At 44.1% G+C, this 25,773-nt stretch overlaps 1 protein-coding gene and 1 gene segment (V, D, J or C); one reads left to right on the top strand and one right to left on the bottom strand.

Moving 5' to 3' along the window:
- LOC140421475 (uncharacterized) overlaps positions 1-25,773 on the bottom strand; it is an 856,937-nt gene that overhangs the window by 271,184 nt on the left and 559,980 nt on the right. The gene's annotated exons all lie outside the window — the stretch shown is intronic.
- LOC140422661 (Ig heavy chain C region-like) lies at positions 1,107-13,783 on the top strand. The segment is given in 6 exon segments: positions 1,107-1,196; positions 1,325-1,687; positions 8,190-8,489; positions 9,632-9,943; positions 10,571-10,879; positions 13,390-13,783. Coding segments are annotated over 6 exon segments (1,707 nt in total).

The following is a 25,773-nucleotide window of genomic DNA, read 5'->3' as shown; positions in this document are numbered from 1 at the left end:
ACAAAGAAAATTAATTAAATGAAAAGAAAATCATAAAACTGCCTGGAACCCGCCGGAATTCCTGGAATATTCTCCGAGTTTTGACCCCATTTAAACGGAGGTGTCTCTTTTACCTGATGAACACCGTGTTGTGTACAGTTTAATTTGTGCTGAATTACATCATTTAACAGTCCCTCTCATTGCTGCCAATGAGTGGAGAAATGAACAGTTCATGACCCGCTTCAGTGGAAAATAAAACATTTATTCTTGTGATATTGTGTAATATGCCGCAAAGACCTGATATCCTGCGTTCCCAACACCAGTGAATGTTAGACACGCAGTGACCAATACAATTAGTTGCAATGATTTGGGTGCTGAAGGATAACTTTGCTGATCGCCATGTCCGTTCCAATTCATTAACTTCTCTGTCAAATGTTAATCTCAATTTTATGTTTCTCTGTCAACTCACTGCTGAATTATCAGGCAAGCGGCTTCTTTTACCGCTAATGTTCACAGGACTGTCTGAGGCTCAGGGGCAGTTCCAATAATGCCAGGAGAAGCATCCTATAATGTGAGGAGTTTCTTCTTGTCTACCGACCCACATTGTACAGTGATAGCCATCCACACTGTAAATAGAATCATTTTGTTCATGTCCCGTATTTCGTTACATGAATTGATAACAATTCCTCTGGCAGTTGATACTTTATTGGTGTAATGGGACAGAGACACTGGGTGTTGCAAATCTGACTGACAGATGATGTATCCCCGATAATGTAATTTAACCTATTTATGTTCATCCCTTAAGTTGGAGTGTAGAAATAAACTGAATTGGTTTACAATTGAAGTTGCTTTTATTCAAATGCAATTTCGCCATTAGGATGACGAGACATTAAAACGAATCCATTCAACCAAACAAATATCCCGTTACAGATAAACGTATATTTTAATAATAACCTACAGTAAATCTCTGGGCCCATTCTGTTGGGGGTGTGGAAGGTGGGACGTGGATCCAGTCGCCGCCTCCACCAGGGAATCAACAGGCGGCGCCTGGAAACCCGCCCCTTCTGCCGGGTATTTAAATGCAGCTCACTGGGACCCGAATCCAACAGTCCGGGAGCTGGTTTGTTCACTGAGTTCCTGACACAACCATTTCCCCCAAATGACCAGAAGGATGAGGTGGGCCATTTCTCTCAGTTTGTTGCTGACTTTCTTATCCTGTGAGTAGTTTTTATTGTCCAAGTCTCTCACTGTTACTGTCTCAGTGTTAGTCTCTCTCTGGAATGTTCCAGAGTCACCAATCATTTCACCAGCATTAATCCTCGGGCTTTTTGATATATTTTTACAGGTGTCCAGTCGGATGTTGTGTTGTCTCAGCCAGAGGCAGAGACTGGACATCCTGGGTGTTCCCTGAGGCTGACCTGTAAAACAAGCGGGTTCGATCTCGGCATTTACTGGATGGGCTGGATCCGGCAGATTCCGGGACAGGGGCTGGACTGGTTGCTTTGGTACGATAGTTCTTCAAACAACAACTACGCCCCAAGATTTCAGAATCGACTTACTGCGTTCAAAGACCTTTCAAACAACATCTTCTCTTTGGCCATTACACGCCTGAAGGCCGAAGACACGGCCATCTATTATTGTGTAAGATATACTGCAATGGGTGGCTTCGATCACTGGGGTCACGGAACCATGGTGACGGTCACTTCAGGTAAGGACCATTTAATTGTGTACTAATTGTATTACTTTACTTGAGTAGTTGTTTTATATGTTTCTGTATTTTAGCAATTTATTCTTTCACTGAAATGTGAGATTGTTCGATTCTGTATTGAGATATTTTGCAATGTTTCATGTGATTCTACCGGGAAAGAATTAGAGCATTATTATGCTTCTTGACAAAAGGTTCTGCTGAGGGATTCAGTCCCTGGGTGTGGTGATTTGGTGTGTATTTGTTGTGGATACTGTGTGGCCGTGTTATTTTAAATACCTAACGTCTGTTAAATAGTTTGGCTGTTCTGTAATGTACGCTAAATATCTTCAGTTTCTCTATTTATTTATTGAACATGTTCCGCTTATTCAAAATGCTGATGATAATCTTCCATGTTTCTGTTCGGCTTGATTAGTCATTCATTTGATGACAGGCAGATTTGTTTGGTTCCAGATTGCGATTTTCTTGCAATTTGTTTCCTTTGAAAGTGTTTTAGAATTGAGCTACTTCTCCATGAAACGAGTCTTGACCCCTCAGTGATGTGATTTGGTGTTTTTCTGCTGAGGAGTTTGCGCCTGGGTGACTTTGAATTAGTAGAATTTGCGAAATGGTGTGGCGTTTCTACAAACTTGACATTCGGTGATACTGACCTGTTCCATGTCCTATAATTGGATGAAATGTAGGCGTTTGAAACTGCTTGACGCATGATTGTCGGCAGAAAACAGAAAAGATTTTAGAACGGTTTTAATAAAGTGCTAATTGAAGATTAAACTAAGCCACGGTTTAAGATACTCTTTCCGATCATACGTTAGTGTTGCAACCAGAGCTTGGCTTTTCTGCAATGTTTCATCTCGGTGGCATCTGATGATTGCAGCTTTTACCAACTACTGCAAACATTAAGTGATCAAATATGTTGAAATATGGCCCAATACGAATAAAATGTGGTCACATTTCAATGTTATTTTGGACCTATCCCACCTCCTCACAATGGTATTGTTATTACTGCATATTGCTGATTAGTTTGATAATCCATACAGTTGGCGTTGAGCTGGCTTGCTGGATTCGATATTGACATGTTTTTGAAATATTAAGTTTGATTCTGGTGAATGTCGAATTGAGCTGCTTCTCCATTAAACTGAGTCCCTCAGTGATGAGTTTTGGTGATTTCCCGCTGATGAGATGGTGTGTCTGGGTGACTTTGAATAAGTACAATTTGTGAAGTGGTTCAGCGTTTCTGCTTGATTAAACTCGGCGATGTTGAGTGGTTACAGGTGTCTAGTTAAATGCAAACAGTCAACGTAAGTGAAACAGCTTGAATCACGATTGCACGGAAACAACAATCAGGCTTCGGAAAACAAAAATAGAACTAAACGTATATTAGGGCTTTTAAAAACATTTAACTGATGATTACAGATTAACCTAAACCATGGCTTCATTCAGAACATAATTCCTTACCGCAATCTCAAACTGCTTAATTAACAATTCTTCAAATATGAAAGTAAAATTAATATAATTTAAACAATTATAACGCGGTAATATAACTCCATATTATCCAAAGATGTATTCATATAAATATAATTAATCATTAATCGCCTTTCACAATTCTGCTGTGCTCCCCACACCATTAGCATGACCAGATAAGTTTCTAGGCTGGAAATATTTTGTGATTTTGCCTGAACTGTTTTAATAATAACATACTGAATCTACAGCAGTGTTTAGTCACCAAGAGATTTTGAATTATTTTTTGTATCCATGATTACGTTTGTGGTTACTTAAGTAGGAGTTTTATATTGTAGTTTTGCAATTTCTGTATCTGGTTTTTATATTCTTTCTGTGCAGCCGCAACAGTATTAATCATTCAATGTCATTTGTAGTTGGATAGTGAGATAATTGTCACTAATCTAATCATAAAGTGTTTTTCTGAGAGGTGGAAGTGGCTGGCAGTGAAGGAATTGTTCTTATGGTTTCATGTGAAACTCAGGAATGCTCCGAATGCACAGGGCTGAGGATTGACAAGTAAAATACTGAAATACAAAGAGATTAATTACAAAAGGCGAATATTAGTTTTGCAATAAATAACACCCTGTCTCCCATATAGATACATTACACAGTATAGAATCGAAAGAAAAAAAGATATAAGAGAAGAACAGATCGTACCTGAGCCTCATGCATATTTCTTATCAAATATTAAATTGAATGAGAAATTATCTACTCCATTTGCTCATTATGTTGCAATGCTGTAGATGACCTGAATGAATTATTTTCATTATTTCTTACACTTATGAATTGGACCTACTTTCATAAAGTAATATTTTTAATATTTAAGTTGCAGGGAATGTCTGAGTTATTAACTCCCAGAAGCATGTTTAGTTATTACAAACTGCCAGGGACTTTATTTATTTATACATGCGGTTTCGTTTCGAGTTACAACTATTTATAAATTCAGGCGTCCTCCTTCATCAAACAGGTGCTGTAACGCCCTTCCACACTACTCCACACAGATACGAACACACACACACACACGGAGAGTTCTCTCGATGTCAGCCCGGTTCACCAGGTTAATTCTGGGGATGGAAAGTTTGATACATGAGGAGAGATTAAACAGTTTGGGCTAATTCTCGCTGGAGTTTAGAAGGATGAGAGGGGATATGATCCAGGTGCATAAAATACTAAATGGGATTGATAAAGTAAACGTGGACCAAATGTTTCCCCTTGTGGGGTAAACTAGAACAAGAGGTCACAGATATAGATTGAGAGGCAGTAGATTTACAACTGAGATGAGGAAGAGGACCTTCTTGCAGAGGCTGGTGAATTTCCGGAACTCGCTGCCCCAGAATGCGGTGGATTCTAAGTTATCACATGATTTCAAGAAGGAGATATATATTTTTCTGATAATAAACGGATTAAAGGGATATGGTCAACAGGTGGGAAGGAAGATTTGAGACCAGGAAGAGAGCAGCCACTTTAAATGACGGAGCAGTCTAGAAGGGCTGAATTGCCTACATCTGCTCCTAATTCCTTTGTTCCTGCGTTGAAAGTATTTGAAATACTGCACACATAGATTTATAATTTGAATTATCCTCTGAGAATAGATGAAATTTGAGCTTTATCAATACAGTCAGAAATATGCATATTTAACATTTTGTTGGTTAAAATAGGGCAGTTGAATTAAAAGCAAACGGGTAAAGTACTAATATTAGTACTAAATGTTTAAGTAAAAGCATTATACATGTTGGAATGTTTCCATCCAGCTTTTGAGGGTAATTGTTTAACATTGATTAAGATTCTAGAACAAAATTCCAGGCAAGAACAAGTTTAGAATTGTAGAAAATTAATTTTTATTATCTTTATCAAAGAGTGAAAATCACCTTAAAAGCCAAATAATTAAAACTAACGGTAAATTGCAATGCAATATTAATACTGACTAATTAAACATAAATGGTGCGTGACAATTGAGTTGTATATTGGTGCGCAATATATCAAAGCTTTTAGAGAATTTTAAGTTGTATCGAAAATGAATTTAGAAAACAATGCATTCCATTATTCCGGTGTTTCACCCCAATTTTCTTGTGGATTACATTTAATTGAGAAATTAGATAAATCAGGTAATAGGTTTTTAATGAGTGTATTTGCTGGTATGTTTAATTCTGCCCTTGTCACTGAATGTCTGTTAAACTATGCTCAATCTGTTATATTTGATGTGCTTATTTTCAGCGAAATTATATTTTGGACATTTTTCGCAACATGCGACAGACAGAAAATAATTGAAAGTCGAAGGGAGCTTTGAAATTAATATCAATTAATTTCAAATAAGTTATATAATCAGTGATGCCATAATTTGACTATTAATCAATTACATTCAAAGAGTTTAAATGAAGTTGGTAGATTGAACAGATCTATCTGCTGGGAACTCGGTTGTTGCACCGTTTGTGTCTGTTCAGTTTCTGTGCACGTGGTCATTGTGTTGGCACCAGGAATCTTCCTGATCGATTGTAAACCTGCTGCTTCCTTCTCGTGTGTTTCGTACAGAATTTTGATTTATTTCTTTAAAAGACTTGTATCTGTGTGGAATGTGAAAATTTGGCTGGGTGCATCGGAGATTTCTCTCACACATCCACGCACAAACACATTCTCAAATACACACAGGCTCGCTCTCTCTCCCTTTCACACACGCACACCCACATACTCAAAACCACACTTTTTCACAAAAAGTTTCCCTCTCTTATACACTCGCATACACATACATACTCTTGCTTTCCCATACACTCTCACACAGCCAGACAAACGAGCACTCTCAAAAACACTCTCTCTCTCACACAACTTCATTCATTCACCCACCCTCATTCACTCACACTCATTCACTCAACTTCACTTAGTCCTGTACCCCTCCTTCACTCACAAATCCTTACTCAATCATCCAATCTCATTCACTTACCCTCACTCAATCAACTTAGCTCCCCACTTTGATTCACGCACCAACACCCACTTAACCTAACACACCCACAGTAAACCCACCCGCACGAACTCACCCTCATTTACCCATCCTCACTCATCCACGCTCACTCACTCATCCTTACATACCCACACTATCACCCTCACTCGCGAACATTCGCTCAGTCATTCTCTTTCTCCCCAATCTCACATTTTCCCTCAATCGTCCACCCTATATCACTCAGACTCACATACCTTACTCATAAACGCTGACTTATTTGGGCATGCTCATTTACCCACCCTAATTCGCGCACTCTCACTCAATCTCCCACCCTTAGACACCCAACCCACTCGGGGACACCCATTCGCTCTCATTCATTCATTCACCCTCACTCACCCACGCACCTTTCCTACACTCACTGAGGCTTACTCACTCATCCACAGTAAATCACACTCATTAACTCATCCACGCTAACTCACTCACCCGACATTATTCACTCACCCACACGCACCAACCCTGACTCACCCACGCTCACTGACATCCTGTCAATTGCTCTTCGTCACGCATCCACCCTCACTCATGCACTTATCTTACTGGTAAAACCTCACTCAACCACACTCAGGCACACTAACGCACAACCACACTCACAGCACCAACCCTCTCGCTCACTCACCCTTAATCACCCAGCGTTACCTATACACCTCACCCTCAACACACTCACCGATCCACCCTCACTCATCCACACGCAGTCACCCATCTTCACACATACACACTCAGATTCACCCACTTCTTCATCACACATCTTCAATCAAACCGCCTGGTAGCTCACCCTCACCAATTTACTCACTTGCCCTCTCTCACTCCAACTCACCAAATAGGCGGGAGGGGATCTGCAACGTGAGTGGAAGAGAGAACTTGTGCAAAACATGAGTACCAGTGGCACCAGCGGCCGGGTGCCTGAAAAGGCAGTAGCGCCAGAGTAGCGGGCTGACGAGGCGGGGGAATGTGTAGACAAAATGACCGAGAGCCTTGCAGATAATCCGTAGAATGGACAGAGAGTTTGGGGGAAGCACGTGGAGCCTGGGAAAATGAGGGATCTGAGAAACAGTGGTGAGCTGGTAAAATGGGTAGAGAGCCGAGCGCAGAGAGTGGAGAGAAAGGGTAGGGAGCCTGAGGAAAGCGCCGATTGCTGGGCAAGCGCCAAGAATCAGGGGAAAGGACAAAAAGCCAGTGGAGAGTACCGGGAGATGACACAAAGAGCAATGAACCGGTTGAAGTGCAAAGCAGCTATACAGATTACAGAGAGGTGATGGAAGGTTCAGAGTCCTGAGAACAGCATAGAGAGCCAGTAAGAGGCCAGAGGTCCTCGTGACAAGGATAGAGAGCTGAAGGAATGTGGAGTCAACACCGCAATCTGCTCCGCCATGATCTTATTGAATGGCATAGGAGGCCTGAGGGACCGAATGGCCCAATCCTGCTCTGAACGTGCATGATCCGATGATTAGAGAATATTGGAGTTACTTCAACTTTTACTCAAATGTAGAGTTTTATGGTAATTCTGCCTTTGGCAGGTATTTCTAAAGCAAAATCCCTATTCTTTGTTTCGGGGACTGGGATAGTGAGTTGTGGAGGGGAGGTGCCATCAGTCAGTTTGAACATAGGCAATTTCAAAATCTGTAATTATATAAACGAAGAGACATTTTGCTTTACCACAAAGTGCTGTTGATTGAGAAATAAATGGTAATAGAAATAATTAGGAAGATCAGCTGCCCTTCTATTTTAATATAATGAATGGGGAGCCATTGAGGTGGCATCAAAATGTTAATTTTCTGTAATGTGACAGCGATAGAACAAGAGATGTGAGTTTCTAAAGAGGGAATAGACAGGTGGTGATTCTCGAATGATAGAATTAATAGAAACTCAAATGTTGAGGCAGGTTTTAATGGGGAAAAATAGGATAACTTTGTAACTGTATCCAAATTATAAGTTGTGTGACATCATAAACACACATCATAACACACATCGTAAACACACAATCGCGTCTAACCTGTTGAGTCGACCATTCTCTCCCAGGGACACCGTCTCCACCCATTCTCTACAGCCTGGTCTCCTCCTGTCAGCAACACAACACCGACGGCTCCGTGACCTACGGCTGTTTGGCGATGGACTACTCTCCAGAAATCACCAGCCTTGTCTGGAAGAAAAATGGGCAGCCGATCACCACTGGAGTTAAGAAATATCCGTCAGTGAGAACCAAGAAGGGAACCTACACCCTGACCAGCCAGTTAACCATCACCGAGTCAGAAGGGGAATGCAGCAAAATCAGCTGTGAGGTTCGATACAGCGGCTCAGACAAGAGCATTGGAATGGAATGTAAGTGTCGTGGAACCTGCGAGAAACAGAAAGCTATGATTACCTTGCATAGGCTGCTGGACATAACTCATTTGTAATACTCTGCACAGTCCTGATCCCTGGGAAATCCAGCTTTGTGTCTATTGACCGCAAAATACCTGTTAAAGTGTTAATAAGTTTGCAGACGACACAAATCTTGGTGGAATTGCGGATAGTGATAAGGACTGTCAGAGGATACAACAGGATTTAGATCGTTTGGAGACTTGGGCGGAGAGATGGCAGGTGGAGTTTAATCCAGACAAATGTGAGGTAATGCATTTTGGAAGGTCTAATGCAGGTAGGAAATATACAGTGAATGGTAGAACACTCAAGAGTATTGAATTTCAGAGAGATCTAGGTGTACAGGTCCACAGGTCACTGAAACGGGCAACACAGGTGGAGAAGGTAGTCAAGAAGGCATACGGCATGCTTGCCTTCATTGGCCGGGACATTGAGTATAAGAATTGGCAAGTCATGTTGCAGCTGTCTCGAACCTTAGTTAGGCCACACTTGGAGTAGAGTGTTCAATTCTGGTCGCCACCCTACCAGAAGGATGTGGATGCTTTAGAGTGGGTGCAGAAGAGATTTACCAGGATGTTGCCTGGTATGCAGGGCATTAGCAATGAGGAGAAGTTGAATAAACTCGGTTTGTTCTCACTGGAATGACAGAGGTTGAGGGGCGACCAGATAGAGGTCTACAAAATTATGAGGGGCATAGACAGAATGGGTATCAGAGGCTTTTTCCCAGTGCAGAGGGGTCAATTACTAGGGGGCATAGGTTTAAGGTGCGAGGGGCAAGGTTGAGAGGAGATGTACGCGTTTTGTACACAGAGGATAGTGGGTGCTTGGAACTCGCTGCCGGAGGAAGTGGTGGAAGCAGGGACGATAGTGACATTTAAGGGGCATCTTGACAATACATGAATAGGATGCAAATAGAGGGATATGGATCCAGGAAGTGAAGAGGAGTTTAGTTTAGACGGGCAGCATAGTCGGCACAGGCTTGGAGGGCCGAAGGTCCTGTTCCTGTGCTGTACTTTTCTTTGTTCTTTGTTCTTAAACTGTGAGGTCGTTTAATGTATTCTCAATTTCTTCTGTAAGAAATGTCTAACACATGTTTCTTGAAGGCCCCCCACCTGCCCACACTCCAAATGTTCTCCTCACCGTGCCTTCCAATGAAGAAATCACAAGCAGGAAATTTGCAACTATGGTCTGTTCAATCGTCGATTTCAATCCAATATCAATGACGGTGAAGTGGCTGAAGAATGGACAACTCATGACTTCAGGATTTGTCACCCCTCCCGCCTGTGAAGTGAACGGGAACTTCTCGGCGAGCAGTCGGCTGACAGTCTCCGCTGGGGAATGGTTCAGCAAAGCGGTCTATACCTGCCAGGTCACTCATCAAGAGGTTACCCAAAGTCAAAGCATCACCGCGTCTGGTAAGAGACACAAACAGAGGAAACAATAAATCATCCTGCATTCTGATGTTAATCAAAATCAGGAATTTACTGAAGTTAGTACAAAGCCCAGAACAACTTCTAATTTACTGCCATGCAATTTGTGTTTCATTCTGATGTAAGAGCTGCATTAGGATTGCTTACCGTTCAGGATTTTATCAGAAATGCAAAGAATGCTTCCCTCTACTTATCAGTAATTTAGTGAGTGAGGTGGACTTGATATAAGCTTTATCCTGAGACAGCTGATATATTTGAGAGACAGTGGGTGTCTGGAACGTTTTACTGATAACAGCTCCGGGGAAAAGTGTTAGAAAGTACATACACCCTCCTGAAAAATCAGCCCTCATCACTAAATTTATGAGACCAGGAAAGGAATATTTGCATTAGGAAGCTGGCAATGCACAATTGTTAGAATGAGGCCGGGACTGAACGACTTTAACAATGAGAATAATTTTCACTCACTAAGCTGTTTTTCCGTTGTGTAGAGAAGATTAAAGGTGATCTTTAGAGGTTGATATTTCGAAGTTGATTTATTCCCATTTCGAAAGTGATCTGCTGTCCAGATTTTGAAGGTGAAACTTGGGCTAATTTTCATTTTTTCATTCACAGCTCCTTCCCTTTGCACTGATGCCTCAGTAACAATACTGCCACCACCAATAGAACAGGTCTTACTGGAGGCGACTGTAACCTTAACCTGCGTCATTTCGAATGCTCCTTATGGAGTCAACGTGTCCTGGAGTGAAGCGAAGAAGCCGCTGAAATCAGAGATTGCCGACCAGCCTGGGGCAGATACAGAGAGCGTGGTCAGCAAATTAAACATCTCGACACAAGCCTGGCTGAGTGGGGCTTTGTTTGACTGTGTGGCGAGCCACCAGGACCTGCCGACTCCTTTAAGAAATTCCATCCGTAATAAAATAGGTGAGCGGTGAGATCAGAGCAACAAGTGAGTCATTGTGTCTGTCTCTTATGTCAGTGCAGCGGTCAACACTTAGTGCTCAGTGTATATCTGGTGTACTCTGATTGGTAATTCTACTAATTAAACACTTTGGACCCGTAGGCTTTAAAAGGGAAATTGATTTTGATGAATGAACAATGCACTGAAGGTAGTGAGATTGAGTTTTGATGGAACAAGACCAAAGACCATACGGCGAAAGAGCAGATATCGGCCATTGGATCCATCCAATGCTCTGGCATTCCGTGAGATAATCTGATATGATTATCCTCACCTCCTCGTTCCCACCTTATTCCCATTTCGATTTATTTCCTTTCTGATTAAAAGTCTATCCATCCCTACCTTGAACAGATTTAACGACCCACCCTCTACAGCTCTCAGTGTAAAGAATTCCACATCTCCACTGCCCTCTGAGAGCATAAATTCCTCCTCATTTCTGTATTAAAGGGGCGACCCCTTACTCTTTGATGTTGCGCTCTGTTCCGAAAGTCTCCCACAACGGAAAGTAAATTATCAGCATCTACCCTGTCATTTGTATCAATGACTTGGAGGATGGGGCTGAAGTGTGGGTCAGTAAAATTGCTGATGACACCAATATTGGTGGAGTAGTGGATGAGGAGGAGGGATGTTGTAGGCTTCAAAGAGACATTGATAGGATGCAGAGCTGGGCCGAAAAATGGCAGGTGGAGTTTAACCCTGATAAGTGCGAGGTGATTCATTTTGGTAGAGAACATTTGAATGCGGATTACAGGGTCAACGGCAGGATTCTGAGGATTGTGGAGGAACAGAGAGATCTTGGGGTTCATGTCCACAGATCTCTGAACGTTGCCACTCAAGTGGATAGAGCCGTGAAGAAGACTTCTAGTGGGTTAGCGTTTATTAACAGGGGGCTTGAGTGTTATGCTGCAACTGTACATGACCCTGGTGAGACCACGTTTGGAGTATTGTGTGCAGTTCTGGTCACCTCACTATAGGAAGGATGTGGAAGCATTCGAAAGGGTGCAGACGAGATTTACCAGGATGCTGCCTGGTTTGCAGGATAGGTCTTATGAGGAAAGGTTGAGGGAGCTAGGGCTTTTCCCTTTGGAGCGGAGGAGGATGAGAGGCGACTTAATAGAGGTTTATAAGATAATGAGGGGAATAGATAGAGTGGACGTTCAGAGACTATTTCCTCGGGTGTGTGTAGCTGTTACAAGGGGGCATAACTATAAGGTTCAGGGTGGGAGATATAGGAGGGATGTCCGAGATAGGTTCTTTACTCAGAGCCTGGTTAGGGTGTGGAACGGACTGCCTGCTGTGATAGTGCAGTCGGACACTTTCGGAACTTTCAAGCGGTTATTGGATAGGCACATGGAGCACACCAGAATGACAGGGAGTGGGATAGCTTGAACTTGGTTTCGGACAATGCTCGGCACAACATCGAGGGCCGAAGGGCCTGTTCTGTGCTGTACTGTTCTATGTTCTATGTTCTTAAACCCCCTGAGAATCAGTTATGCCTCACTGAAGTGGCCTTCATTACTCTAAACCCGAACCTACAGTCCCAACCTACTCAACCCTGACTCATAAGAAAATCCTTCCGTACCCGGGATCAACCTCGTGAACATTCTCTGTGCTGCCTTCAAAATAGTATGTATTCCTGAGATAAGGGAAACAAAACTGTCAAAGTATATCAGGTGTGGTCTAACGAGTGCACTATGTAGTTTGAGCAAGATTTCCCTATTTTTATATTTCATTTCCTTTAAAATAAAGGCCAACATTCAATTTGCCTCGCCTTTTACCTGCAGAACATGAATGCTGGCTTGTCATGATTTCTGCACGAGGACTCCTAAATCCCTCGTTGTTGCAGCTTTCTATGTTTATCTCCATTTAATAACATTGCGCTATTTTATTCCTCCTACCAAAGTGCATAACCTCACATTTTCCTACAGTTTGTTCCATCAGCCAAATTTTTCCAGCCACTTAAGCTGTCTACGTCCCCCCGTAGATCTATTGTTTCATTCTCGCCTCTTGCCTCCCAGCTCTCTTTGTGTCATCCACAAATTGTCAATAATACATTCACTTATCAAAAGCTGTTTTGAAATTCATATATATTACATCTACTGGTTCTCCATACCATAGTCTGCTCGTTACCACCTCAAATAGTTCTAATCCATTTTTGAGGCATGATGTCTCCTTCATGAAGTCGGACTGACTGCTTGCTGTTTTATGTATTTCTAAATGTTCTGCTGTTATGTCCGATATAACTGACACAATCGGTTCACCAATGACATATGTTAAGGTCACTGACCTATAGACGCCGCGTTCTGCCTTCCTCCATTTTTGAATAAGGGTGTCACATTGGCAGTTTCCCAATTCTCTGGGAGAAAGGTGTATGTGTGTTGGGGGGGGGGGGGGGGGGGGAACTGGTGTGGACCTCGAGTTTCCATTGTCTCCGGAGTCCGCCATTTTATTGACATTCATTGTACATTTTCTTCAGATCCAAATCCGCGGGAACCGTCCGTCTCTGTCCTCCTGCCCTCGGCTGAAGACGTCTCCGCTCAGAGATTCGTCTCCCTCAGTTGCTTAGTGAGAGGTTTCTCCCCCCGAGAGATCTTCGTCAAGTGGACCGTCAATGACAAGCCGGTGAATCCCGGGAACTACAAGAACACCGAGGTGATGGCGGAGAACGGCAATAGCTCCTTCTTCATGTACAGCCTGTTATCCATTGCAGCGGAGGAGTGGGCCAGCGGCGCTTCTTACTCCTGTGTGGCGGGACATGAAGCCATCCCTTTGAAAATCATCAGCAGAATGGTTAATAAATCCAGCGGTAAACCGAATGTTGTTAACATTTCCCTGCTTTGATGGACACCGTTAATTCATGACAATTTGAAACGATCAGTTACATTTCAATATTCTACAATAAAATAATAAAGGTTTTTTTCCCCCTTCCGTTGTGATTCAAATATAAAACTGCGTAAGTAATGGTGTTTCCACTTTGCTAATGTTAGACCTGTTTAGTTGGAGTCAGATTTCTACTGGTCTTCGACCCCAGAGTTTGAAAGGCAGTGCTCCCAGCTCAGAAACACCCTGGGTTAAAGACGGAGTAAAACTCATTCATTACAGGATTCAGCAAAATATCTTCATTGACTTTCCTCCCGCTGAGGATAAGTAGGGCAATTTCCTATTTCAGACAAACAAACACATCACATTTAGATCTCGATGTTCCTGCTTCTCTCATTGTCCATCCCTTTAACATTGATGCCAGCTTTTAGTTACTACAACACAGCCACTGGGAAATGCATTGAGCGTCACACAGAAACATGGACCAACAACTCCCAGTCAAAGAGAGGGAACTGGGAAATTGTTAATCCACTGTATCCCCACTTCTCCATCAAGAAGATGGAAGGGGCACTAGTCAACCCACGCTACCGCCACTTCCCCACCAAATAGATGGAGAGGGGCACTAGTTAATGCATTGTACCCACTTCCCCAACAAAGTGTGTGGGGGAGGAGCATTACTTAATCCACTGAATATCCACTTCCCCAATACAGGGAGGGGGAGGATCATTTATTTCTCCACTGAATCCCCACGTTCCGAAAAATACAAAGAGAGAGAGGTATTACTTATGCACTGTACCCCGCTTCCCCAACAAAGAGAAGGAGAGGGGCGCCAGTTAATCTACTGTAATCACATTTCCCCATAAAAGAGAGGTGGAATGGCATAACGGCATCCACCCCCATTTCCCCAACAAAGAGAGGGGAGTGGAATTAGTTATTTCACTGTATTCCTACTTCCCAAACAAAGCGAGGGGGAGGGACATTAGTTAAACTATTCTCCCTCATTTTCCGAACAAAGAGCTGGGGAGAGGTAAAAATGTATCCACTTTACCCCATTCCCCCAGAAAAGAGAGGTTTTTCTGAAGCTTTATAAAACCCTGGTTAGACCACACTTGGTATTTTGTGTCCAGTTCTGATCGCCACGTTATAGGAAGGATGTGGATGTTTCGGAGAGAGTACAGAGGAGATTTACCAGGGTGCTGCTTGGTCTGGAGGGCATGTCTTATGAAGAAAGAAAGGGGGAGAGGCGTTAATTAGTCCACTGTACTCCCATTCCTCATCAAAGGGCGGAGAAGGGCATTCGTTAATCCACTGTACACCCTCTCCTCAAAAAAGAGAGTGAACGGGGCATTAATTGATTAATTGTGCTCCCAAAATATCAAAAAAGAGAGGGGCAGGTGCAATAGCTTATCCACTGCACCCCCACTACTCAGCACAGAGAGGGGAAGGGGCATTAGTTAATCTACTGTGCCCCACTCCCCAACAAATCGAACATAGAACAGAGCACAGGACAGCACAGGACAGGCCCTTCGGCCTACGATGCTGTGCCGACTATTTATCCTAATCTAAGATCAATCTAACCGACACCCCTTCAATTTACTGCTGTCCATGTGCCTGTCCAAGAGTCGGTTAAATGTCCCAAATGGCTGACTCCACCACCTCCGCTGGCAGTGCATTCCACGCACCCATTAATCTGTGTGTAAAGAACCTACCTCTGGCATGTCCCCTATACCTTCCTCCAATCACCTTAAAACTATGTCCCCTCGTGACAGCCATTTCCTCCCTGAGGAAAAAAGTGAGAAAAGCCCTAGCTCCCTCAACCTTTCTTCATAAGACCTGCCCTCCAGTCCAAGCAGCATCCTGGTAAATCTCCTCTGCATCCTCTCCAAAGCATCCACATATTTCCTATATTGAGGTGACCAGAATTGGACACAATATTCCAAGTGTGGACTAACCAAGGCTTTATAAAGCTGCAGCAAAACATCGCGGCTCTTAAACTCAATCCTCCTATTAATGAAAGCCAACACACCATACACCTTCTTAACAACACTGTCAACCTGGGTGGCAACTTTGAGGGATCTATGCACGTGGACCCCAAGATCTCTCTGCTCCTCCAGACTTCCAAGAATCCTGCCTTTAACCCTGTATTCAGCATTCAAATTAGACCTTCCAAAATGAATCACTTCATATTTATTTAGGTTGAACTCCAACTACCACTTCTCAGCCCAGTTCTGCATCCTGTCAATGTACTGTTGTAACCTGCAACAACCCTCAACACTATCTACAATTCCCCCAACCTTCGTGACATCGGCAAACGTACTAACCCACCTTTCCATTTCCTCATCCAAGTCATTTATAAAAAACATCCACTCCCATTCGCTGTGTTCTTTCGGCCAGTCAATTCTGTATCCAGACAGCCAAATTTCCCTGTATCCCATGCCCCCTAACTTTCTGAATGAACCTACCATGCGGACCCTTATCAAAATGGCTTACTGAAATCCATATTCACCATATCCACTGCCCGACCTTCATCAATGTGCCTTGTCACATCCTCAAAGAATTCAAGGAGGCTTGTGAGGCATGACCTGCCCCTCACAAAGCCACGCTGACTGTCTTTAATCTACCTATGTTTGTCTAAATAATCATAAATCCTCTCTCTCAGAATCCGTTGCAGTATTTTGCTCACCACAGACGTAAGACTGACTGGTCTGTAATTCCCAGTGACTTCCCTATTCCCTTTATTAAACAGGGGAACAACATTCGCCTGCGTCCAATAATCCGGTACTTCTCCAGTGGAGAGTGAGGACGCAAAGATCATCGCTAACGGCGCAGCACTCGCCTAATTCGCTTCCCTTAGTAACCTTGGGTATATACCCTCTGGTCCAGGGGGCTTATCTATCCTCATGCATTTCAAAATTTCCAGCGCATCCCCCTTCTTAATATCAACCTGTTCGAGCCTATTAACCTGGTTCACGCTGTACTCACTAGCAAGAAGGTCCCTCTCTCGAGTGAATACTGAAGCAAAATATTCATTTAGGGCCTCCCCTACCTCTTCAGACTCTCGGCACAGGTTCCCTCCACTATCCCTGATCGGCTCTACTCTCACTCTGATCACCCTCTTATTTCTCACATAAGCGTAGAACGCATTCGAGTTTTCCCTAATCCTTCCAGCTAGGACTTTTTCATGCCCTCTTCTAGCTCTCCTAAGTCCATTTTTGAGTTCCTTCCTGGCTACCTTGCAACCCTCTAGAGCCGAGTCAGATCCTTGCTTCCTCAACCTTACGTAAGTTTCCTTCTTCCTCTTGACTAGAAGTTCCACTTCTCTTGTCATCCAAGATTCCTTCACCTTGCCAACCCTTCCTTGTCTCAGTGGGACAAAACTATCCAGCACTCGCAGCAAATGCTCCTTAAACAACCCCCACATTACAGTTGTGAATTTCCCTGAGAACATCTGTACCACATTTGTGCCCCCCAGCTCCTGTCTAATAGCAGTAAATTTTTCCCTCCCCCAATTAAATACCTTCCCATACTGTATGTTCCTATCCTTTCCATAACTGTGGCAAAGATCAAGGAGTTGTGGTCACTGTCACCGAAATGCTCTCCCACCGAGATGTCTGACACCTGGCCTGGTTCTTGCCAAGCACAAATCCAAAATAGCCTCCAAATAGAGGGGGAGGGATATTAGTTAATCCACTGTACCCCTACTTACCCAACAAAGAGAAAGTGAAGTGCATTAGTTGAATCACTGCACACCCACTTCCCCAAAAAACAGAGGGAGGGGGCATTAGTTAACCCAGTGTGCCCCCACATGACCTGTAAAGAGAGGGGGAGGGGCATTAGTTAATCCACTACACCCTTACTTCCCCAACAAAGAGATCGGGAGATGCAGTTATTAACCTTCTGTACCCCCGCTTCCCCCAACGATATCAGGAGAGGAAATGATTAATCTTCTGTAACCCCACTCCCCAACTAATACAGGGGGAGGGGCATTAGGTAATCTACTGTACCCTACTTCCGCAACAGAGAGAGCGGGTAGGTCATTAGTTAATTTAAAGTACCCCCAGTCCCCCAAAACGAGAGCAGAAGGGATATTAGTTGATACACTGTATCCCCAATTCCCCGACGTAGAGCCGGGGAGGGGCATTATTCAATCCACTGAACACCCTCTTCCCCAACAAAGAAAACTGAAGAACAAATACTTAACATATTTCCTTCCACGTTACCATGAAACAGAGGGGAAAGTGCATTGGGTAACTCACTGTACCACCATCTCCTCAACGCAGCGGACCGACAGGGAAATTGCTAAGCCCATCTTGGATAGCGAAACAATGAACTCACTATCCTCTCGCTTGAGAGTTCGGAAGGGAACGTATGTCTACTGAAAGGACTCAGCTTTCAACGATTCAAGTCGTTTCGAACTTACTGGTCCCAGGTTTTAAACTTGCATTAAGCATGGTGTAAAATATGTCTTCAAACAACTCAATTTTAAAATAAAGTAACGCTCCTTTGTCGGTTTGTCGCATGCAGACACGCACAAAATACACGCATATACACACGCACACACAGAAATACACACATACATATGCACATGTTGATACACACTCACAAACAGACATAATACAAATATATTAAACCAGACAAGCAGACTCACACAAGGACGTGATACACATGTGTAACCATCAACATGTAAGTTTGCACACGTTGACGCAGACAGTGATGCAGGCATAAAGATATACATAAGAACATAAGAACTAGGACCAGTAGTAGGCCATCTGGCCCCTCGAGCCTGCTCCGCCATTTAATGAGATCATGGCTGATCTTTGTGGACTCAGCTCCACTCTCCGGCCCGTACACCATATCCCCGAATCCCTTTATTCTTTAGAAAGGCATCTATCTTTTTCTTAAAAACGTTTAAAGAAGGAGCCTCAACTCTTATACACATTAACACACACATATGGACACACATAGACGCACATTCACATACTTCACACGGGCGCACAATCACATAGATGAAGAGACAGCAGAGCATCCACGCACATACACACGCATCTAGATGCAAACATTAGCATGGCCATGCAAGAGAGAACACGAAAACGCACATTCGCACACAGGAGGACATAAACACATTTCAAATTTAGTCATATAAATCTATCAGCACATAAATACACACATTATCCCGCTCACACAGACACACATACACCCGCACTCACACACACAAAGGGACAGAAAGATTAGTATATTGATAGATATGCACCGCGAAAAGAAACATATTACTACATATATTAGCAGGCATGAACGCATAAGCACACATTAACACAACTATTAATAAATAAACAAAGACAAAATAACTCACTCGTACATACATATTTACAGAATCACAATATATACAGACATTCACAGCAGTTAAACCTCATTGGCGCATCAACTCTCGCATTAACGTTCATACACACATTCAAATAGATAATGCTAATCAGGAGTTACTCAAGTACAACAAACAAACGGCGGGATGACAGTATATTTGGAATGTAACTGTTTTAATGGATATATCCACCAAAGCTATCCCTATTCCATAATGATCCCACAAACGCACTGAAATAATGTTCTTACTGAGAAACTGGTTTAAGTAAGTGACGTGACAAGTGTTTCAACCAAAAATAAACAAATAAGATAGGAACTGATGTCCGCGTTCTGAGCAAAAACATTCACACTTTCCAAATAAGAAGCACAGTGAACTTCCCTCAATATCAATCATAATAATCTCCCATTGTGCCAAATTGTTCGAAAATAAGCTGAAACTGAATAAAAACTGTCATGTTTTGCGACACGGACTGTTTGAGGAAAGTAAAATAAGAACAACTGTGGAGTTAATTACAGAGATCAGTTTCTGAGTGTCATGAAATTAACAGAAGGTGTACAATGGAAATTAAATTAGAGAACGAATTACTAATTTAAAAAAGATAAATGATAATAAATATAAAACAAAATAAGATATCCTGGATGAAAAACAATCTAATTATATTTCGTCGGCTAGATTCTACAGATCGCATCTGGACTGAATCCTATGAGGATGATAACGGCAACATCTGGACAACCGCTTCCACATTCATCGTCCTGTTCTTCCTGAGCATTTCCTACAGCGCTGCAGTCACTCTGGTGAAGGTGAGAAGATTCAATCCACTCACTCTTCAGACTGAAAGAAGCGGTTTGAGAATCCTCTGAATTTTTCATTAATTTAAAACTCTAACACGAACGTCTCAGGTCACCAACATCTGCTTCATTATTTAATCTTCTTTTACAGATCGAGTGATCGGTTGAAGTTTGGACATCGTAGATTTTCGTCAGCTGTTTATCAAGATCCCTAATAGGAATTCATAATATGTTCACTCGTGACTTTAAACTGTTTTTCAGTTGAAATGTACGAAATAATATGGGCGTGCTGTAATTCTATCTTAGACTTGTTCTGTAGCTTGATTTCCACCTGTAAAGAATTAACTTTTTTCATTCCTTATTCGCAATAATTGTCTTCCGTTTATGCTCAGCTCCTGTCCTCCTTTCTAAAGTCTGTTGCAATTGAATAGATATTTTTGCAGCTCAGGGCGAGTGCGTTCTGTTCTCAATGTCAAACTCGGTTGTTGTCTCTTTTGTTAATTTTTCAATGAACCTTTCTGTAAAATTTTATCTGGAATTTTAAAAATAAATCCTGATTGAAAAATGAACTAAATGTGACTTTGCTGAACTCCTTTCTCCAAAGGCCCTCGACACCACTCAATTTCCCCTATTCCACTGTTTCCCCACTTTCTCGGACATATTCTGCACCAATCCTGTCAGTGAAAGAGTGACTGCGCCACCCAGCGACTCGTCCGTGTAAACGCATCTTGATCTCGGTCTTTTGAAAGCAAAATCCAGAGACAGAATGATTGTCCAGCGAGGAGAAACTCGCTGATTTAACTCATAATCTGGTCTATCACAGTGACATTTGAAGTAAGTTTCAACAGCTGGGGATCTGCTTGATCTGAGGCCGATACATGGCAGAGAATGGGAGAAAAAAGTTTCCTTCACACTGCCCCTTCACCCTGCGCCAGGGGCGCGGCAGCGCGGATTAACAGAGTAGAGTGAATCTCTCTCCATGTTGTCCGATTAGATAATCAGAAGGCAGGTGTGGCACATGCTATATGTGTAATGCAGACAGAAAAGCGGGTACATGCCACGGGGTGAGCCCTAAAGGCTGGAAAGTATTCCACAGAACAGGTAACCGAGTACGATTGTCTGCATTACCACCTATGTTTGGGCCCTACGAGTTACACCAGGGAGCGAAAACTGTGGAAGTTCCTAAGTACTGGGGTCCATCGGACACAGTAAATAAGGTTAAAACATGGGGAAAGTTCCCAGACAATAAGGCCTGTCTGACAAGGAGATTCAAACTTCTCATTTGCTTTGAAACGCACAAATAGTCAATTTATCACCAGGTACTGGTCCATGCGCACTCTGGACTTCCTGGTAAACATATACTGACTGCTTGCTTGAACTTTACTTTTCGTATCCATTACAATTAACACACTCCCATTTTCCAGGATGCATATATCTCCAATAAGCTCCAGTTCCGCTCTGATACCATCCCCTGAACTCACTGAACATCACCCCAGGGATCCGCTCTCCCTGCTCCATTCCCTCTAATACCACCCCCCTGAACTCACTGCACATCACCCCAGGGATCCTCTTTCCCTGCTCCATTCTCTCTGATGCCATCCCCCTGAACTATCTGAACATCACCCCAGGGGCGGCCCCTCTCTCTCTGCTCCATTCCCTCTGACACCATCGCCCTGAACTCACTGAACATCACCCCAGGGATCCTCTCTCCCGGCTCCATCCCCTCTGATACCATTACTCTGAACTCACTGAACATCACCCCAGGGATCCTCTCTCCCGTCTCCATTCCCTCTGATACCATCCCCCTGAACTGACTGTGCATTACCCCAGGGATCCTGTCTCCCTGCTCCATTCCCTCTGATACCATCCCCCTGAACACACTGAACGTCACCCCAGGGATCCTCTTTCCCTGCTCCATTCCCTCTGATACCCTCCCCCTGAACTCACTGAACATCACCCCACGGATCCTCTCTCCCTGCTCCACTCCCTCTGATACCCTCCCCCTGAACTCACTGAACATCACCCCAGGGATCCTCTCTCCCTGCTCCATTCCCTCTGATACCACCCCCCTGAACTCACTGAACATGACCCCAGGGATCCTCTTTGCCTGCTCCTTTCCCTCTGACACCATCCCCCTGAACTCACTGAACATCACCCCAGGGAACCTCTCTCCCTGCTCCATTCCCTCTGATACCCTCCCCCTGAACTCACTGAACATCACCCCACGGATCCTCTCTCCCTGCTCCACTCCCTCTGATACCATCCCCCTGAACTCACTGAACATCACCCCAGTGACTCTCTCTCCCTGCTCCATTCCCTCTGATACCATCCCCCTGAACTCACTGAGCATCGCCCCAGGGTCCCTCTCTCCCGGCTCCATTCCCTCTGATGCTATCCCCCTGAACTCACTGAGCATCACCCCAGGGTCCCTCTCTCCCGGCTCCATTCCCTCTGATGCTATCCCCCTGAACTCACTGAACTCAAGTTCCCAGACAATAAGGCCTGTCTGACAAGGAGATTCAAACTTCTCATTTGCTTTGAAACGCACAAATAGTCAATTTATCACCAGGTACTGGTCCATGCGCACTCTGCACTTCCTGGTAAACATATACTGACTGCTTGCTTGAACTTTACTTTTCGTATCCATTACAATTAACACACTCCCATTTTCCAGGATGCATATATCTCCAATAAGCTCCAGTTCCGCTCTGATACCATCCCCTGAACTCACTGAACATCACCCCAGGGATCCGCTCTCCCTGCTCCATTCCCTCTAATACCACCCCCCTGAACTCACTGCACATCACCCCAGGGATCCTCTTTCCCTGCTCCATTCTCTCTGATGCCATCCCCCTGAACTATCTGAACATCACCCCAGGGGCGGCCCCTCTCTCTCTGCTCCATTCCCTCTGACACCATCGCCCTGAACTCACTGAACATCACCCCAGGGATCCTCTCTCCCGGCTCCATCCCCTCTGATACCATTACTCTGAACTCACTGAACATCACCCCAGGGATCCTCTCTCCCGTCTCCATTCCCTCTGATACCATCCCCCTGAACTGACTGTGCATTACCCCAGGGATCCTGTCTCCCTGCTCCATTCCCTCTGATACCATCCCCCTGAACACACTGAACGTCACCCCAGGGATCCTCTTTCCCTGCTCCATTCCCTCTGATACCCTCCCCCTGAACTCACTGAACATCACCCCATGGATCCTCTCTCCCTGCTCCACTCCCTCTGATACCCTCCCCCTGAACTCACTGAACATCGCCCCAGGGATCCTCTCTCCCTGCTCCATTCCCTCTGATACCACCCCCCTGAACTCACTGAACATGACCCCAGGGATCCTCTTTGCCTGCTCCTTTCCCTCTGACACCATCCCCCTGAACTCACTGAACATCACCCCAGGGAACCTCTCTCCCTGCTCCATTCCCTCTGATACCCTCCCCCTGAACTCACTGAACATCACCCCACGGATCCTCTCTCCCTGCTCCACTCCCTCTGATACCATCCCCCTGAACTCACTGAACATCACCCCAGTGACTCTCTCTCCCTGCTCCATTCCCTCTGATACCATCCCCCTGAACTCACTGAGCATCGCCCCAGGGTCCCTCTCTCCCGGCTCCATTCCCTCTGATGCTATCCCCCTGAACTCACTGAGCATCACCCCAGGGTCCCTCTCTCCCGGCTCCATTCCCTCTGATGCTATCCCCCTGAACTCACTGAGCATCACCCCAGGGACCCTCTCTCTCTGCTCCATCCCCTCTGACACCATCCCCCTGAAATTACTGAGCATCGCCCCAGGGATGTTGAGAGATATAGAAGAAATATCCCACAGTTCTTCAGATGGTGTTTTGTCTTCTGCTGTGTCAGCATTTTAACAAACTTTCTCTCTCTTTCTTAAGGGATTCCAGCAGTGACGAGTCCATTTCCGCGAAAGCACTTCTATGATCATGAGTTTGCGAAAGGCTTTGCTTAAATGGAAGACTTTAGTTCTCTTCCTCTGAATGTCAAAATAATTTAACAGTCACATGGAATGGCGAAGTGTATTTGCCCCTTTCAGTGTTTACTCCACCCTTTGTCTCTATCTGTCGCTCTTTGTGTCTGGATATCTGCCTCCGTCTCTTTCCATTTCGCAGTCTGTCTCTGGAATGATTGGATTGGCTCCCGACATGAGGCATTTGTCCTAGCTGAAGGATTCAGTGGGATCAGTCTATTCTCTGTGGAGTATAGAATAAGCACCAGTGATCTCACTGAGGCAGTTTGAAGTTTAAAACACTTTGACAGTGTACATACTGAGAGACATGTCTGGAGGCTCCCTGGCGGCAGCATCCAGAACTCGGTGCTCACATTCTCCGGATAATGGGGCAGCTCCTGCGAGGAGACATTTTTAACCAAAGGTTGGTGAATCTTTGAAGTTCTGCAGCACACAGGTCTGTGGATCCTCAGTCAATCCAGTACATACTCAGCTGAGGTGGATGGATTTTTCGACGTAAGGCAAGAAGTGATGTCGGGATCGGGTGGGGAATTGATGTTCGGGCTTAGGGTCAGCCAGAACCTTATTATGAGGCGGAAGAGGCTCGATAAGTCCTATGCCCTATTCCTGCTCCATTATTATGTTGTAATATAATGGAAACGTCGTTCAAGCAAGCGTCAATAGTAACTTTGCATGGTGACATGGTTGAGCAATCTAATGCCCTGAATGGTGATACTAGTCTCGATGGGAACATGTGCCAGACTCCCACTCCTGCAAACTATTCCGCTATTTAGAATTGATGTCTCTTCAGTAAATACCTCTGGACAGGAAAATACCAGCTTCATTTTAAGTGGAATGCGTGGTGTTTTAATTTAACAGGAGACCGGGGAGGTGGGGGGGGGGGGGGGGGTGGAGGATAATACGCATTTGAATTCCTGTGGGGAAAGGGGGCATGTTTGGAATCAGTCAAACCGATCTTCCAGAGAACTCACATGAACCCGATGCACTAAGTGTACCGCTGCTCTGCTGTAGCCATCTATGATTCTATATGAACAATATATGCAGACTTTGGGCGTGTCGATAGGACTGATTGGTTAAGGCGATTCATTCAATAGCCACACAGGTTCGAATCCTGGCCCGTGCCACTGATTAACGGTGCTGAGGATCCACCCTGATCTTGTCCATAATGTGGTGCAGCCTGGAGGGTTGGAATGCACTATTTCCTTTTCTTTGCTTGTGCTCTGTTGCGGAAGCAACACCAACCAAAGCAATTGTTAACTGCTGTATCAGCGAGGCCTCGCAATCTAAGCTGCTGGGAATCATAAACGGAAGAACAACTGAGCCAAGTTGGTGGATTTTTCATCACTATATGCATGTCTGTCCACAGGCCTCTGCCACTTTCGGTGTACATGTTTTTGAGTGTTCATCCACCTGCATCAACGCAGCTCAAATGTCCGCTTTTATCAATCCAAACATTTTCACATGGGTTATGCAACTTCATATGAAAATGGTGTTGAGAAAAATGCAAGTTTTTTGCCATGTAAAAGGAAGTTTGTCTCTACATTTGAAATGAAAATCGCTTATTGTCACAAGTAGGCTTTAAATGAAGTTACTGTGAAAAGCCCCTTTGTTTTGAGGTATGACAGCAATTGAAACAGTTCCCAATGCCCCGGGACTTCGATTTGGACTATTTACAAACTCATTCTCTGCTGTGTCCACTGCCACGTTGATTCTGTGCCTATTTTTTTATTTTTATTTTGGATTGTTGAGTGTCTGCATGCAACAAAGTAAGGATGATTGTAATTTTCACTGAACAACATTGAAATAGGAAATGGACACAACAGAGAATGAGTTTGTAAATAGTCCAAATCGAAATCCCAGGGACATTGGAAACTGTTTCAGTTGCCGTCATACCTCA

Source organism: Scyliorhinus torazame, chromosome 5 (genome assembly GCF_047496885.1).
Source record: "Scyliorhinus torazame isolate Kashiwa2021f chromosome 5, sScyTor2.1, whole genome shotgun sequence".
NCBI lineage: Eukaryota > Metazoa > Chordata > Chondrichthyes > Carcharhiniformes > Scyliorhinidae > Scyliorhinus > Scyliorhinus torazame.
The sequence above is the reverse complement of the archived record's forward strand: the minus strand, read 5'-3'. Positions and strand labels throughout refer to the sequence as shown.